The sequence below is a fragment of the Rhinopithecus roxellana genome, chromosome 2 (genome assembly GCF_007565055.1).
Source record: "Rhinopithecus roxellana isolate Shanxi Qingling chromosome 2, ASM756505v1, whole genome shotgun sequence".
Classification (NCBI taxonomy): Eukaryota; Metazoa; Chordata; class Mammalia; order Primates; family Cercopithecidae; genus Rhinopithecus; species Rhinopithecus roxellana.
In genome coordinates, this window is record NC_044550.1 from 154567194 (window position 1) to 154584577 (window position 17384).

Consider the following 17384-nt stretch of genomic DNA (forward strand, 5'->3'; position numbering starts at 1 on the left):
AAACACTGGAGAAGAGCAGTCGGCACGTTCTGCTGGGAAAGAGAGTACATGGAGGGGCTGACAGATTTGCTCTTTAACCTGCCACAAGATTACCTCTCAGTAAAAGCCATTCCCACTGGAGTGTTCTGCCTCCACAAGACTCTTCATGCAACTTCTTTAAGGTTTTATTTCAACAAGTGAAAAGGCGACCTCTCCAGTGCCCTCCTCCCATCTTCCCTTTCACTGGTTCCCCTTCTCCTGAAAGGCCTCCCTTTCTTTTCCTCTCTAGCAGCTTCTCCTAACTTTGCTTCCTTCCTGATCCTGTCTGGTTCACCTCGATCACTCCACCAGGGCTCCTCTCAAACTTCTCACTCTAAATCTGTCCCTTCCTGCATCAAGGCAGGACTGCAACGCTGGAAACACATCCTACTCTGTGGAGAACAACAGCACTGCAAATCCATGGTCTCTGCTCTCACCTGGCCCTCAATGCTGCTGATCAGTGCCCCACTCAACCCCACACACACCCTCCTCCAAATGCCACGCGCCAGCCTCTGCACAACCCTTGAACCAGCAAGCTTGTCTCCACCACAGAGAAGGTAAACATCCAATGGACTGATATTTATAACTAGTCTCAGATCAATGAAAAATTATATAGTATTTTAGTCTATTCTCTTCACCTAATCTTGTTCTCACTAGGTCCTTTTATAAAAAGGAAGCAAGGAAAAGTGGCTGCTTTATTTAAAAGAATCCATACAACAATACTTGTTTATATAATAAAATTTACATTGAGGGCAAAAAACCCTATGCATAAAAATACTGAGGCAAAATTCCAACTGTAGAAGAGAACTGATCATGTTGGCCCTTGTGTATATCCCACCGTCTTTTTCTAGCAAGATTCTACAGGGGGAGGAGAGCTTTGTGGAGGGAAAGGCAATGTGGCTCTGTGAAGGACACTGGCCTGGACATCAAGGGCAGATGCGGGCCCTGCTGCTGCCCTTCCTTGCTGGCTCTCAATCTCATCATCCTACATTGATAGGCCTGGACCAGATGACTTCTGAGGATCCTTTTCAACTATAAGTTCAAGTCAAAGATAAATTAGGAGAAAAATAACACAACTTTACAGCCAAGTACTATTTTAAATTGGCTACAAGTTTCAAAGGGAAAGAAAAAAATGATCAGCCCCTTGGGGCTGCAATTTTGGTAGAGAGCTGTTAAAGGGGCTATTTTATCATTTTCTGGTGTTGTACTGCAGTTTCTTTCCAGGCATATTAAAGCAGAATTCAGAATAATTAATATATATCACCATTGTTAGTTGCAATATAATATTTAGGATATTATAATTATATCATAAAGCTCAATTTTCATTAAAGTGTGATTTTTAAAAGGTTCACTGCTGGTTAATTGAGTTTTTACCTCCAGGAGTTCACTTTTCTAATAGGAAAAAAAAAGATTTGAGGGGGAAAGAAATGAGGTTTGAGTTCTTCTTCCAACCAAGATAGGCTAACAGGCAAGCTTTCCCTTTCCACTTAAAAACAACCAGCAAACTGGACAAAAAGATGAAATGATGGCTTTAGACGATGACAAACAGGCAACACAGGACTGTGATCCCCAAGAAAAAGAAAATAAATAAGGTAAGCCCTAGGTTGATACCAGCTTACTCTGTGGAGGTGGTTTCGAGGCCATAGCAAGGGACGGGGAACCCGAAAGTGAGCCCAGCAATCTTGCTGAGTTGGACAAGACACAGCTTGGAGTTCGAGGTGGCAAAGATAACTATAATTTATGCAGCCAAATACTAGTGAGGTGGGAACTACACAAAGAGATGTGAAGGTCTCCAGAGTGGTCTCCTTGAGTCTTTGGCCATATAAACATGTGAGAGGAAACAACCCGAGTCTGAAAAGAAACATTGCAAATGAGTGAGCCGAAGTCCCCAGGGTTTATTCAGGACTAGGGACAGTTTGTAGTCCCACCAGTCAGCACAGAAAGATCTCATAGTACACAAGGCATTGGGTAGAATCCTCAAAAAAAATACTGCCTTAGTAGTGGGGCCAAATTATCCCTATCAAGACTGCTTTGGACCAGCCCTTCCAAAGGGTCAAGCTGATTCCAAGTAATTTATGCACTTAAAAAACAAACTCAACACTATCTAAAGGAATACAACAAAACCCACAGCAACCAAATACATAAAATTCACAATACCCAGCTCCAATAAAAAAAAAAAAAAAATACAAGCAATGCAAAGAAGCTGGGCAAGTGACTCACATAACCAAGAGAAAAATAAACCAACAGAAAGACACACAGAAATGACAGATGATGGAACCAGAAGATAAGGTTATAAAAATACCTACTATAAACAAGTTTTAGAAGTTCAAGGAAGCAGAAGAAAATATTATCATGATGGGGAGATAAACTGGAGACATAAACAAGACCCAAATGGAACTTTTGAAGATGAAAAATATAGTATCTGAAATGAAAAATATATTGGGTGAGATTAACAGATTAAACACTGCAAAAGAAAAGATTAATATTGGAAGACATAGTAATAAAAATTATTAAAAATGAGACAGGGAAAAAACTGAAAAAATAAAAAGGAACACAGCATCAGTAACTTGTGGGACACATTCAAGCAACCAAACACAGTTATAACGGTAGTCCCAGAAGAGCAGAGAGAGAACAGAAAAAATATTTGGAGAAATAACAGCAGAAAAAGTTCCCAACTTAATTAAAAACTATAAACCCGCAGATCCAAAAAGCTCAACAATCCCTAACCAAAATAAACATAAAGAAAATTATTCCAGGGAATATTATAATAAACTTGCTAAAAAGCAATGGAAAGAGAATAAAAAGTCAAAAACAAAAGACATGTTTAGAGGAATAAAGATAAGAATGACACCAGATTTATAATTACACAAGATGAAAGATAATGCAGAGACATTACTGCAGTACTGAAAGAATAAAGTGTCAATCTAGAATTTTTTACCCAGAGAAGTCTCTTTCTAAGTGGAAGGCAAAATAAAAGCTTACAGAATTCATCACCAGCAGATCTATCCTATGAGAAATGTTAAAGACAGTTTTTTAGGCAGAAGGAAAATGATACCAGATAGAAATCTGGATCTACACAAAAGAAATGAAGAGCATAGAAATGATATATTTGGTATATCTGAGTAACAATAAAAGACATTTTTGCCAATTTAAAGCAAAAGTTATAGCAGCATATTGTGAGATTTACAGCCTAAATAAAATATATGACAAAAACAGCATGAAGTATGAGAGGGCAAAATGAAAGTATACTGTTGTAAAGATTCTTGCATTATACATGAAGTGGCATAATATTATATGAAGGTAGGCTGTGAAATTTAAAGATGTATACTGGAACGCCCAGAGCAACTACTAGGACAAAAAAGTTAGTAAGGCAATAGTGAAAATAAAATGGAATGATTTAAAAAATCAATCTAAAAAGAAGGCATGAAAAGAGGAAAAAATGAACAAAAAATAGGTGGGATACATAGAGAAAAAATAGCAAGATAGGAGATATAAATTTTGACCCGGCCGGGCGCGGTGGCTCAAGCCTGTAATCCCAGCACTTTGGGAGGCCGAGACGGGCGGATCACGAGGTCAGCAGATCGAGACCATCCTGGCTAACACCGTGAAACCCCGTCTCTACTAAAAAATACCAAAAAAAACTAGCCGGGCGAGGTGGCGGGCGCCTGTAGTCCCAGCTACTCGGGAGGCTGAGGCAGGAGAATGGCGTGAACCCGGGAGGTGGAGCTTGCAGTGAGCTGAGATCCGGCCACTGCACTCCAGCCTGGGCGACAGAGCGAGATTCCGTTTCAAAAAAAAAAAAAAAAAAAAAAAAAAAAAAAAAATTTTGACCATACCAATAATTACATTAAATGTAATAGTTTCAGCATCCCAGTTAAAACACATATTGTCAGACCCAACCATATGCTATCTATAAGACACCCACTTCAAACGTAAAGAAACAAACAGGTTAAAAGTAAAAGATTTAAAAAAGATACAGCATGCAGACTTTAATCAAAAGAAAGTTGGAGTGAACACATTTGTATTGTACAAAGTAGACTTCAGTATAAGGAATATTACTAGAGATAAAGAGAGACGTTTCATAATGGTAAAAAGTCTCAATTCATCAAGAGGATATAACAATACTAAGTATGTCTAAACCTAGTATCAGTGCTTCAAAACGTGCAGCACAAAAGTGATAGAGGTGACAGAAGAAATGCAGGTGGAGAGTTCAACATTCCTCTCTCAGTAGTTGATAGAACAAGTAGACAGAAATAAGGAAGAATACAGAAGACCTGAACAACACTATCAACCAACTTGACCTAATTGACATTTATAGAACACTCCATTGACAACAGAACATTTCATTCTTCTAAGGTATGCATAAAACATTCACTGCAGCAGACCATATTCTGGACCATAAATCAAATAGATTAAAATTATACAGGGTATGTTCTCTGACCACAACAGAATTAAACTGAATATCAATAATAGAAAGAATATCTGGAAAATCCTAAATACCTGGAAAATAACATACTTCTAAATAATCAATGGGCCAAAAAAGAATTCACAAGGGGAACTAGAAAATATTTTTAACTGAATGAAAATGAAAATAAAACATCTCAAAATTGGTGAAAATACAGCTCAACAAAACAAAGCAAAAAAGAATAGGATCCATTAAAAAGTGTATCTTAGAGCATATTTTAGCTAAACTCAATCTATCTGGTAATCAGGCAATGATTAAATATGGTTGTTTTTACTTATTGTTATGTGAAAGGGCTTAATCCACCAATATTAATTGAGACTCTCCTTTAAAACAAAGGACGTACAAAGAAAGAAAGTACAGAGTCCCTCAATCTACCAGGAAAAATTAAGGTCTGTACTCAAACTTCAAAGCTAAGCAGAGGAGACACCAGGAGTAGGTAACTGAAACCAGGACAATCCCACCCTGACAGGATGATCCCTGACAGGCTGAGGGGCAGGCTGTGTGGAAGCAGAAGTACGTGGCTCAGACCCAGGGCCTGGATGGATACAACTATGCTAGTGCAAATGGGGTACTAGGCAAGGGCCCAGCATGACCAAAGGCATAATGCAGAGATGCCAGGAAACAGGGCCAGTGAGCAACCGTTAATGCAATTTCATCACAATGCAGGCATTGCGTGGGGAAGCTTGGGACTTAGTTGTGAGGGTCTGGAGTAACCCACACACTAGATCTGGAGACAGAAGGCCTCGGTTTGAGTCATGGATCTACTATGAACAACATGGCCATTTTTCCCCTTTGCTGAAGTGCACTTTCTTACTCTGTGGACTGAAACCATCCCTGGCTGTCCCTCAGAGCTGCCGTGGGAACAACTGTGTCATATACACAGGGAAGTGTTGGGTTGATATAAAGACAGTGGGGAGGTACTAGAGGCTGTGGGGAGCAGGAAGGTGGCCGAGTGACCCAGGGGCTGAAAGAAGAGGAATGACACCCTAGTGATGTGAGCGCTGGGTAAGAAGTGAAAGAATGTGGACATGAGGCTACCAGAAGAGTGCTGGTAAGGAGAAGCACGGCCTCCACGGGTGAGGCTGCAGTGGAGGCACCAAGAAAAAGGTGGCCAAATGAGCACTCATGAGATGGGCCAGGGTGACTGCCCCAGAATGGGACGGAAGCCAGGGAGGAGTAAAGCAGAACCTGGATCTAAAGCACATTGAATATCTGAGAGAACTGTGACCCCCCAATCAAGGAAGTTAGACAATAGAGGTGATTTGAGTAGAGAAGGTATGATGTTTCTAAATGAATTTCTACCCATACTATAAGAAACAGCTGACTTCGGGAGGAAAAAAAAAAGCTCATGAAACAAACTATTTAATCCTAGAAACCAGTTAACTATTCTAAAAGCATTTAGCAAAAAAAGCATCTGACAAATAACTTCCCTTTTCTTTTTTTAACCTCGAACTCCTGTTCTTAAGCAATCCTCTCACCTCAGCCTCCTGAGTAGCTAGAATTACAGGCATCATATCTGGCTAATTTTTTAATTTATTTTTTATAGAGACAGGGTCTCAGTATGTTACCCAGTCTGGTCTCAAACTTCTGGCTTTAAGTGATCTTCCTGCCTCAGCTTCCTAAAGTGCTGGGGTTACAGGTATGAGCCACTGTGTCTGGCCTGGCATGTAACTTTTATATACTATTATGCAAATGCCATTTTATCAAACACTGTATCTGAATTTCACCTCATCATTTTTAACATCAATACATTGCTATGCATGGTGTGATTTTACTAGAACGTTGTAATAATGGGAAAACGCATGAATGAGGGCACCACAGAGAACGTTATTGCAAGATGCATCAAAATTCACTATCAAATAAACCTTTGGTGCTGAACTGGCAGAGCCAAAGAGAGTAAAAAGTGAAAAAAATCAATATGGTGGTAAGGAAAAAAGAATCATTTGTCACTGAGTTCTCTGCCTTAAAAAAAAAAAAATCATTTAAAAAAATACAATCAAACAAGAAAGCCTAGTCACCTGAATCCACTAAACAAACAGACTTAACAGAAAACATCATTTCAGAATAAACTATAATTGTATGGGATCGAGATTTTGTTTGAATTGAGTATGACGCCAACTGGTGCTTCAAAATTCACTATGTATGTGACTAGGCTGAAAAGTAAGACTTTTATTTCACTCCAAGGGAACCACTTCCACATATTTCGACTTGACTCACTATGTGAGAAACAGGGTAATTGCTTTTCAAAATGATGATTAGAAAAATACATTTGAGTAATGTTCACTGAAAGTAGCTTAGGTCTAAAATTCACATGATTTCTAAATACAATAATAGCACCCAGGGTGAATATGAATTAGATATGATTAGCTTATTCTAGTAAATTCAACAGGAGAAGGTTTGTTGTTCTGTGAGAAGGAAAGCTTTTCCAACCTTATCTAAGAGACATTTAAGACAGTGTGTGCTGCATGCCCATGTTACTTCTAAGCCAATAGCAAGAGTCAGTAAACGTCTGCCACTAGAGCTTTTTGCTGACCTATAAAATGTTTGCCCAGAATCAAACTTCATTTTCAAAAGCATACATGTAGAAAGAAATACTAACTAGCATCCCGGGAGTAACTTATTCAAGATTTTTTGCTGTGGCATGTAAAAATGAACCTCATAAGGCAATTTTAAAAGGGGAGGGAAGAGAGGGAAACATCTGGATAGGCTCCAGAGAACTCACCCGTGCAAAGTCAAACGCGTATCTGTAAATAAGTTTAAAGTTAGTAGAATCATTTAAGAATGATCTTAAGTAATCCAAAGTATTTCTGAGTTTTTCTGTTGTATCACATCTAGAAAAACAAAATAAAAGCAAATTACGAACTGAGTTCATTTATCAATTTTTTTAATTGAGGCAGTAATATAAACTCAATACCAAAGGAAAGAACAAACCCTGAAGTTGAAACCCATCCATAACCTATTTTTTCTACACTTAAAAAATTTTTAAATGTACAGAAAAGTTGAAAGAATAGTAAATAACCACTCATATACCATCCCCTTGATCCAGCAATTAACTTTTTTTCTATTTATGCACTCTCTCATATACGTATACATTTTCTATACCATTTAAAAGTTGCAAACACAATGAAACTTCATCCCTAAACACTTTAAAACCATCATCAGTCTTACGACTATATCAACGTTAACTTTCTTAGCTGATATACAATCCACATGCAAATTTCCCAGTTATTCCCCAATTTCTTTTATAGCTGCTGTTTTCAACCAGGAACCAATCAAGGACCATGCACTGCTTTTAGCTGTCATATTTCCTTAGTCTCTAGAAGAGTGCCCTGCCTTTTTCTTTCTTGATAATGTCATTTTTGGAGACCAGACCACTTGCTTTTGCAGAATGTCCATCTGTCAGATAATTTCCCTATGATTATATTAGATCCCACACTTCCAACACTACATATGATCATAGGGAAATCAGAATTTCCCTATGATTATATTAGATCCAACAACAACATTCATGTCTGTCTATCCCTGTCCCATTATTGGTGGATTCCTATTGTTATGGTGGTATCTACCATTTTCCACTGAAAAGCAATTCTTCCTCTTTGAAACAGTAAGTATCTACAGGATGATACCTTGAGACCATAAATGTCCAGTCCTAACAACCTTTCACTCAATGTGTATTGTACACTACTTAAACTTCCTATTTTCCTCCTGTCTCAATATCCCCACAAATAAGCAATGAACATCCTATCCAGGAGACCGGGTCCACTAGTGATAAGTCTGCCCCCTGCCACAAGGTCCCCTCCTTGCCCTCCCCTGACTATGACTGAGTGACATCCACACCCACCAATCTGACATCCAGGGAAGGAACTTGCCCATGGGTCTTCACTCTCTCTAGGTTCCCCACCTGCTTAGCAGAGCCCACTCCCTGGGAGCTTCTCCCATATAGCTCCGTGTGGCATGCCATGCTTCCCTCTAGAGAACCTGAGAATAAAATAAATCCTTTAATCTCCTATGCCTCTCCCAGTGGAAGTTCTGTGGCCATGCTGGAATGATCTTTAAAGACCTCACAAGGAGGACATATTCCTGACAACACACAATGGTTATAGCATCCATTGGTGATACCTGCCTGAATCAGTAACATCTGAAGATCCAAGATCGTGATTTTCTAATCCTATCATTCCTTTTACATTTATTGGCTATAATTCTTCTATAAAGAAGAGCTCCACACATGACCTTCTTATTTTCTGGACTTAGGATTTTTTGCGTTTAATTCAGTGTATTATAATCTGTTACTGTCATTATTCTTCTTGATTGTACAAAATTTCCTCATTTGGGCAGTAGCCCCCTAAAGCTGGCTCTAGTTTCCTTCTGACATGTCCCCCCCTCCCCACGTCTCTGAGCATTACCTTACTTTCTGGCACAAGATGTTCCAGTTCACCCTATTCTTACCCTATTCCAGACTTGAAATCAGCCATTTCTCCAGGGAGCCTTGGTGATAATAACCTGTTTTTACCAGTAAGTGATACAGTGTTTACTTTTCATAAGCAAGCAGACTTACTGGTTCTTTTTACAAACTAATTTTCTGTTTGCAATATCTAGCCCTTAAAAAGGAGAATCAAGAGCCACCATTTTCACCAGCAATATTAAAGATTTTCAATGCTGAATATGTATTGTGTTTCTCTATTATAGATCTTTAACCTACTAAGTACAGATAATACATATACCAAGTATTATCAATATATTTTATATACTATATAAACTCAAATGGTTCATAATAGAGCACACTAATCTATTTTTAAAAACAAATCTGTTTTTAAAATCTGCTGCTTCTTTGTACCTAACTACAAATAAATCCTTATGATCTCTTTGTTGAGATGATAAACTATCTAAAAGCCTGCAATTAGGCTAAATGTTTAATTTCTATGAGACAGAACAATTTAGAAAGTCCTTTATTTCTTCCTAATGTGAAAAGTAAAAAAGATTAAAACTGGGTTATTTTGGAGTCAGAAAACACTTCTTCAAGAGAATGACACACAAGGTAAGAGTTGAGAGATAAGCAGGAACTAGATATTTTGGAGAGGTGGGAAAGGCTCTCTGTCTATTAGGAACAGCATATGCAAAGGCCCAGAAGCAGATGGGAGTATGGTTTAAGTCCAACAGACTAAAAGACAGCCACTGTGGCTGGAGGGTATAGAAGAAGATGGAAAGGGCTATAAGATGATGCTGACAGGAACACGGGGTCGGGCTCATAAAGGGTTTTTGTAGTCCAGAGTGAGGGTTTTTAAAATTACATCCTAGGAACAAAGGAGGGCACCTGCCACTATGAGAAAGACCATGATCAGGGCTGCATCTTGACAAGCTCACTCTTGATCTCCATGGAGAAGGACTGGGGGGAAGGAAAAGAGATATGAAGAGCCAGTTAGAGATCTAGTGCCAGAATCCCAATGAGGGGGTCACAGGGACTAGAAAGATACACAAGAAAGCAGTAAACAGGAGTTAAGTCTGGAAGGCAGGGCTGAATTTACACTGGGTGCTTCTACTACAGGGTTAGTGTTTTTAATGGTGTGTATATAATAATATAATATTAATAATAATGGGGGAGGGTCAAAGAGGAGGGAAACTGGGTAACCCAAAAACATAAGGTCCAGGTCCCTGTTCTTCACTGGAAAGAGGGTCAAGGACCAAAGCCACAGATTTGGTTGGCAGTTTAGTTTAGTCCTGTCTAAGAAGAAGAAGAGCAGTTGTTTGTTTTAACAGATTCAAGAGCAGGAAGCACTAATTTAGATAACTACCCCATAGTTAAAAGAAAATAAAGTTAGCTATAAATCTCCAGGCAGAGCTACTATGATAAGAAATGTGAAGTTCTACAGCATGCCTGGGAGCAAGTCCAACACCTTGGCAAAAAGATGTCCCTGTGTTTGAAAGATGCTCAGAGATCCTGTCTGAAATGCAGGAAATGAACAGTTCTTGTGCTTTACACATAAAATACACAAGTAATATTACTAACTCATGTACCCATTAAAAACCTGGGGTTGGAGCTAATATTGCCAATACAGAGTTTAATTTGCTTTAAAGGGGGTCTCGAACACACAAAGCCCCTGGACTGGCGCCCAATAGTGAAATAGGCCACTGAGTCACCCTGTCCAGAACCACAGGTTGCCATCTAGTGGCCAGTAAATATGCACATCTTCAGAGGACTCAGTTCTAACAGAGCCTGGCTTGGGACATGTAAGCTACCAACGTGACTTTAGAAAGCAGCCACATCTTCAACTCAAGTCTTCCAACATGTTTCTATGTACCACGTATAAAAAAACTTGTAGAAGTCACAGTGACAGCGCCATGCTTCTAAGGAACACCATTTCCCAGCACAAAAAATGCACACAATGTTTTCTTTTTGAGTTTGCTGCTGTAACAGATTTGTAAGGACAGAAATCAACACAGTAATCTTCAAAGTTTATAAAATCAGAGGTAGCTTTCTCCTATTACCCAGGAAAAAGGCCTCTGCTCCTTCCCTTAGTCATCCCAAAGATATTTTTCCAGCCCACAATTAGTTTAATTCATCAGACCAAAACAGGAGCTGTGTCTTCTCTGGCAGAGGAATGATCTCGGGAGTGCAAGGATAGATGTTCCCTACCAGCTGCCAGCCTAAGACCAAACTCTCACACCACCCACCTCCTGTTCCAGGTTCACAGGCCCTAGGGAAGCCAAGCACACAATTCCTCTAGAGAGCATCAAGGAGATTAATTTTTGAGAGCCCAGGCATAAGCCATAAGCCATACTTCAACACCCTAGTTTAATGATGCTACCAGAGATACCCAGAAAATGACAGAAATGATTGAAAACTCTGGTTTCACAGCCCATGGGCTTTCTGTTTCTACCACACTCCCACCATACAGTAACTTTTTTTTTTTTTCTTTTTTGCAGCATTTTAACTAAATATAATGAATGGTCTGAACGTTTGTATCCTCCCTAACTTCGTAGGTTGAAATCCTCACCCCCAAGACGATGGTATCAAAAAGTGGTGCCTTTGTGAGATTATTAGGTTCTGGGGGCAGAATATTCATGAATGAGATTAGTTAAGAGACCCAAGGGAGCTTGTTTGCCCCTTCCAACATGGGAGGACCCAGTTAGAAAGCACCATCTATGAACTAAAAAGCACCTCTCACCAGACACCAAATCTATGGCATCTTGGTCTTGAGCTTCTGGGCCTCCAGAGAAATAAAATTCTGTTGTTTATAAGCCACCCAGTCTAAAGCATTCTGTTATAGCTGCCTAAATGGCCTAAGACATGAATACATATAAATAAAGATTTTGTTGTATGCTTGTTAATTCCAGTTTGATATCAAAATATTTCATTAGATAGGTTTAATAAAATCAAAATGAGCAAATATAGAAAAGAAATCCAAAACAGAAGACAAAATAGTTTAAAAGACAGATTACTTTCTGCCTTTAGAGCATATAAACGATTACTCTCTGGGTTTTCTTGAGTACTAGGTGCACATACCTCACAAAAACAATGCTTATTTAGTTACTTTACTGGCATAAGGATAAGTGACCTTATTACTTTTAGAACTTTTGCCTGAATATTGTTTATAAGCCCCTCCTCTTAACGGACTTTATCTTACTCATGGTTTTTGTTTCCCTAGGGCCTAGAATACTACACTTGGCACATCACTGTCATTCAAACATTTGCTGAACAAATGACTAATCTAGAAAGGCTGGAAGGTAGGGGTGGGAGGGTAGGCAGAGGTTCTTCAAACTTGAAGTTGGACTATTTTTGAACTACAAAGAAACTTAAAAGTTACTCTGAACAATTATCTCCACCTCATTGATGAGGACACCAACCTCAGAGTTTCACATCAAAAAAGCAAGCAGTTCCTCCATGCCTTTATAGTGGATCAGGCTTGTCACTAAACCCTGAATTGCAAGGATCAAGTGGCAATCACCCTGAGAACCCACCTGCCACCACCTGCATCATACAAAGTGGCAAGCAAGGTTCCCAACAAACAGCCTGAAGGAGTACCCTGCACTCAAAACGTGGATGCAGACCTCTTCCAGGAAATTGCTTCTCACTTCCCAGAAGACATGGCCCTCAAAACACACAGGCAAGGTCTGGTATCAGGTAATATTCTTTTGCAGAGGGACATTCTTTTGTAAAGAACTTAGTACCATACAAACTGGGTATCACACCTTCTTAAGACAAATAAAAATGGGCCTGAAAATGTTGATGGTGCCTCGTCTGAAGGCTGGAAATAAAATCCTGATATGCCCATGCATTCATCATCACAAGGACACTTTAAAATGGAGCCATCGGCTGCTCTACTCAGCAATGATGGCCAGGCACAGTGGCTTACGCCTGTAATCCCAACACTTTGGGAGGCTGAGGTGGGCAGATCACTTGAGGTCAGGAATTCGAGCCTAGCCAACATGGCGAAACCCTGTCTCTACTAAAAATACAAAAATCAGCCGGGTGTGGTGGTGCCCTCTTGTAATCCCAGCTACTCGGGAGGCTAGGGCACAAGAATCACTTGAACCCAGGAGGCGGAGGTTGCTGTGAGCCAACAGCACGCCACTGCACTCCAGCCTGGGTGACAGAGGGACATTCTGTCTCAAAAAAAAAAAAAAAAGAAAAAAAAAAAGAAAAGAAAAGAAAAGAAAAAGGAAGCAATGAAGTGAGAAAAATAATGAAAGAGAGTGAATGGGATTAAAATCATAAGGAGATGTTCCCCCAAAAGGACAAACAAGTTTTAAAAGATTTCAGAGAATTTAACTCTAAAATTCTAGAACACACTCTGACAGGAAAGTATATTTGTAAAAGGGTGAAAAGGGTGGTTTGGCTGTTACCTAAAACTCATTTGTCATCAGATAATATTGTTAGAAGGAAGAATATGATTTAAGAATGAGAAGTCTTAAGTGTTCTTCCCATCCTTGCCACATTCACACATCACCGATCCCCTCTTTGCCTCAGTTTCCTCATTTGTAAAATGTTCAGGATAAAATCTGATCTGTCTTCTTCACAAAGTAGCTATGAGGCATTCAAACAGGAGAACAGTGAAAAGTCTTCATAAACTACTAAAGCACAATGTGAAAGCATTCTTAATAACAAATGAACAATGACATTAAAAGTGGACAAATTCCAAAATTATTTAAATAAAACCATTTCGACTCCAATTTTAATCCAGTAAAAATCAAGATCTATTATTCTTAAAGTGAAAAGAAAAAGATAAGTCATCCCAACTACTTTAGATTAAAATTACTATGTTAAGAATTAGCACTTCATCTTCAATGCTATTTGAAACATTTAGTCATCCACTTTAACTGCATCTTTCAAGGCTTAATATAGAATGACAGTTTGTTTTCTTGAATGAAACTGAGCAAACACACAACACGCAGGCGCATGCACACACGCACATACTGCATGCACAAGGCAAATACATAAAACCATTGATTTTTCTTATCCTGGGTCAGGTTACACAAACCAAATCTTTATTAATTTTTTAAATCACTGGAGTAATGAAATTTTAATTTTACCCAAACCTAAAATCAGAATATATAAAGAGATATCAAATATTTTAACTTACAAGTTATATGTTACTCAACTTTTTCTCACTAACTATAAACCAGATGCCAGTAAGTCTTTGCCTTTTATTCTCTAAAACTGCACCGTCCAACTCAATAGCTACTGGGCACATGTGACTACTGAGCACTTGAAATGTGGCTAATACAAATGGAGATGGACCATAAAATACACCCCAGATTTTGAAGACTAACCATGAGAAAAAATAATATAAAAATATCTCATTGACTTCTTAAAAACACTGATTACATATTGGAATGAAAATATGCTGGATTGTTTGGGGTTAATAAAATAGATTAAAACTGATTTTACCTGTTTCTACTTTTACATGTGGCTATTAAAAAATCTTAAATTACATAGGTGGCTTTCTCATATGAGAAAATGTTGGTCTATTTCTCTTGCAGAGAGCTGCTCTACAAGAATACCAACACACTCTGTCTCTCCACATACACGTATAGACACTTTATAAATTCGCCCAGAATAGTCCTCAAAATGGGTCTTAGTCTTTACATCCTTGGCCACTGCGGAAGCTTGGCCAGACCACCTGACTTCCTTCCACTCACTCAATCACCTGAATCCTGAAGTCCCAGGAAGAGACAACCACCTGGGAAGGGGAGGGACCCCACTAGTGTAGCCTAGGACTTACTGGAGAGAAGTCATTCCTTTTAACCACTCCTGTAGAGTAAAATAACCCATGTTTTGTGCATCCAATTTCCAAGCTAGGACAAGCATAACTACCTGTTAAAAAAAATACACAATTAAAAAAAAATTAGACAAATTAAAAAAGAATAAACAAACAGATCTGTCATTAATACATTAACGTTTTGCCGAATGCGTCTGTTTACAGTAGTTTAGTCACTGAAATATGAGCAGAGTTAACTTCAAAAATGAGTTCTAGCTTGGCAAATATTCAAAAAATTTGACAATATCGTCTGCTGACAAGAGTTTGGAGAAGCATGTATTCTCCTGATGTACAATAGTGGAGGTGTAGGGTGACCACCCTCTCCAGAGGGCGGTATCAAATGTAAAACCAGTTATTGACAATTCCACCTACGGAAAGTTATCTTATAGGTCTACCTGTAAACAGACACAAAGATGACTAGTCAACAGTATTTACTGCAGTACAATTTGTAGCAGTTAAAGACTGAAAACAACCAAATGTCCATTAATAAGGGACTGGTTAAATACTTATTTGCTGAATACATTCCATATAAAGGAATACTATGACACCACTAAGATGAACGAAGTAGAACTAGCTGGACGAATATGGAATAATCTCCAAGATATATTAAGTGAAACAGCAAGGTGTTGAACAGTGTATTAAAATATAACAAGGTGGACAGAAGGAGACACGCAGTGGAGTTGTAGCACACATACTTTAATGTTTGTGAATTCACTGTATACACTGGTTGGAAATTATTTTAAAGTAGTCCCACATTCCACTTAAGACAGCACTATGCCTGGAGTGGTCCCAGGGTCTGTGGCATGGTCCCATCACTTGTAAAGGAGGCTCAGGCCCCCAGGTGCCACCTGTGCTTTTGTGACTCTTCTGAAACCATGCAGGTTTCAGAAATGGTGACAACGGTGACAATAAAAGCAGTTTATGCCACTGCTTGCTACTGTTTCACTTAGCTATTTTAGAGAAAAGATAGCACAGAGAACTGATGGTGAGTTTTAATAAATACCTGAAGGTGTAAAGACAAAATGACATTTCAAAGGTGCACCCAGTTTTAAGCTATCTGGAATGCTACATAGGGACAGGGCTGAGGCCATGTGTGATTGGGACAAGAGGAGGAAGCCTTCCTTCTCATCTACCTCAAAGATCCTAGAAGAGGTGAGAAGTAACTAAAAAAGAATGTCAGTCCTAAAAAGGTAAAGAGGAGGGACAGGGCCTTCTTAGGACCATTCTGCCAGCCACTCTGTAGAACTGGTTATCTCTGGACGGTCATTCATATATAAGGAACATCCAAGTCCTAAAATGGGGATCAGGTATACACTGTTAACAGGCTCTCTCTCTGTATTGAAACAGAAAAAGGCAATGGGTAGATATATATGTTTCTCCAAGGACTAGGATACCCCACATTGGCAGTTAATTCGATCTCTCTACATAAACCTAAGGCTTCATTTCAGCTACTGAAAGAATCATTCAAAACCATTAAAACACCATCCCTGTGCCCAACTGGGTCAGATGACGGCTGTGGTAAAAGGAACTAGGATGATATAAAAACATGAAACATGAGGCAAGAAATCATTTTTAATGATTTCTGAGCCTCCGAGAGCCAACATGTTCATTAAAAACTCTAGAACAAGAGTAGTTAGGAGATTCAGAAGTTCTTCTTCTTAAATTGTCTGCCAATAAGCTAGGTTGTAGGCTAAAAAATCTCTAGCTTTGTCTAATTTACATATAGAGTAGTAAGGAGAAGCTTTCTCTTGATGCTTTATGGTTTTCCTCACTGGAAATTAGTATCAGTGAGAACCTACGAAATTTTTAGGATCTTTAATCAAATAAATTAGTACATATGAATTTTTGAAAGTCATTAGGTTTTTTTAGATTAAAAAATTTAGATTACTAGGTAAATCACTAGGACTGATTAGTAATGATTGCTTACAAGGCTAAAATATGACTGTTAAATAAGTTAGAAAGTGGTGACTTAAGAGACCGAGGGGCTACTAAGAATTTCCCAAAACGATGGGGTTACAGTTCTTCAAATTATTCACACATTAGTGGATTTTCTCCTCATCCCTCAGGTGTCTAGGAATTCTGACTCTTGCATATCAATTTACCTAGGACAACTAACCAGCTCACATTTTCTAATGCAAACTAGGTATTCTCAAACCATCTCTATTCTACTCTCTACCAAAAAGATTTAAAAATTCTACATAAACACTTGTTAAGTTAAAAAAAAAAACGGTGAGGTGCAAGAACCCACACACACAAGTATGAATGAAACATGGCTAAACAGCTAAAACAGATACTCATAATGGGAAAGTTCCCAAAAAAGAGACTTTCATAAGTTAACAAGAAAGCTAAGTACTCAAAGAATTTTGCTGTTATCTTGGTAAACGAACATAGACTTGAATTTTACAAGCCTGCTTAATTTCATAAGCTACAAATATCAGGCAAGGTGAGGGTTTTAAATACTTTAAACGTGCTTGCCTATCAATGCAGACAAGGCTTGAAAACACCGTATTTCACCACTTGGTTTACAAACGTTAATGTCTCTGAAATGGGAATGCATCCACAATTGATATAGCATGTCAGAATTTATTTAGCAACACTTTTTCTTTCCTAGTGATATAAAATAATATAACTTCTATTGGTGACAG

At 38.6% G+C, this 17384-nt stretch overlaps 1 protein-coding gene across 10 annotated transcripts in view; it reads right to left on the reverse strand.

Annotated features, from left to right (window-relative positions):
* The window catches only part of DCUN1D4 (defective in cullin neddylation 1 domain containing 4), a 74056-nt gene that overhangs the window by 10527 nt on the left and 46145 nt on the right, over window positions 1-17384 (reverse strand). For all 10 annotated transcript variants that reach the window (XR_749452.2, XR_749451.2, XR_004054836.1 and 7 more), the window contains exons 7-8: window positions 14704-14795; window positions 7206-7314 (exon numbers count right to left, since the gene is read on the reverse strand). Coding sequence is in view for 4 of the 10 variants with exons in the window: in XM_010376743.2 (XP_010375045.1) it covers window positions 7206-7314; window positions 14704-14795 (201 nt within the window). In the remaining 6 variants the exon portion in view is untranslated. The remainder of the gene's footprint in view (window positions 1-7205; window positions 7315-14703; window positions 14796-17384) is intronic.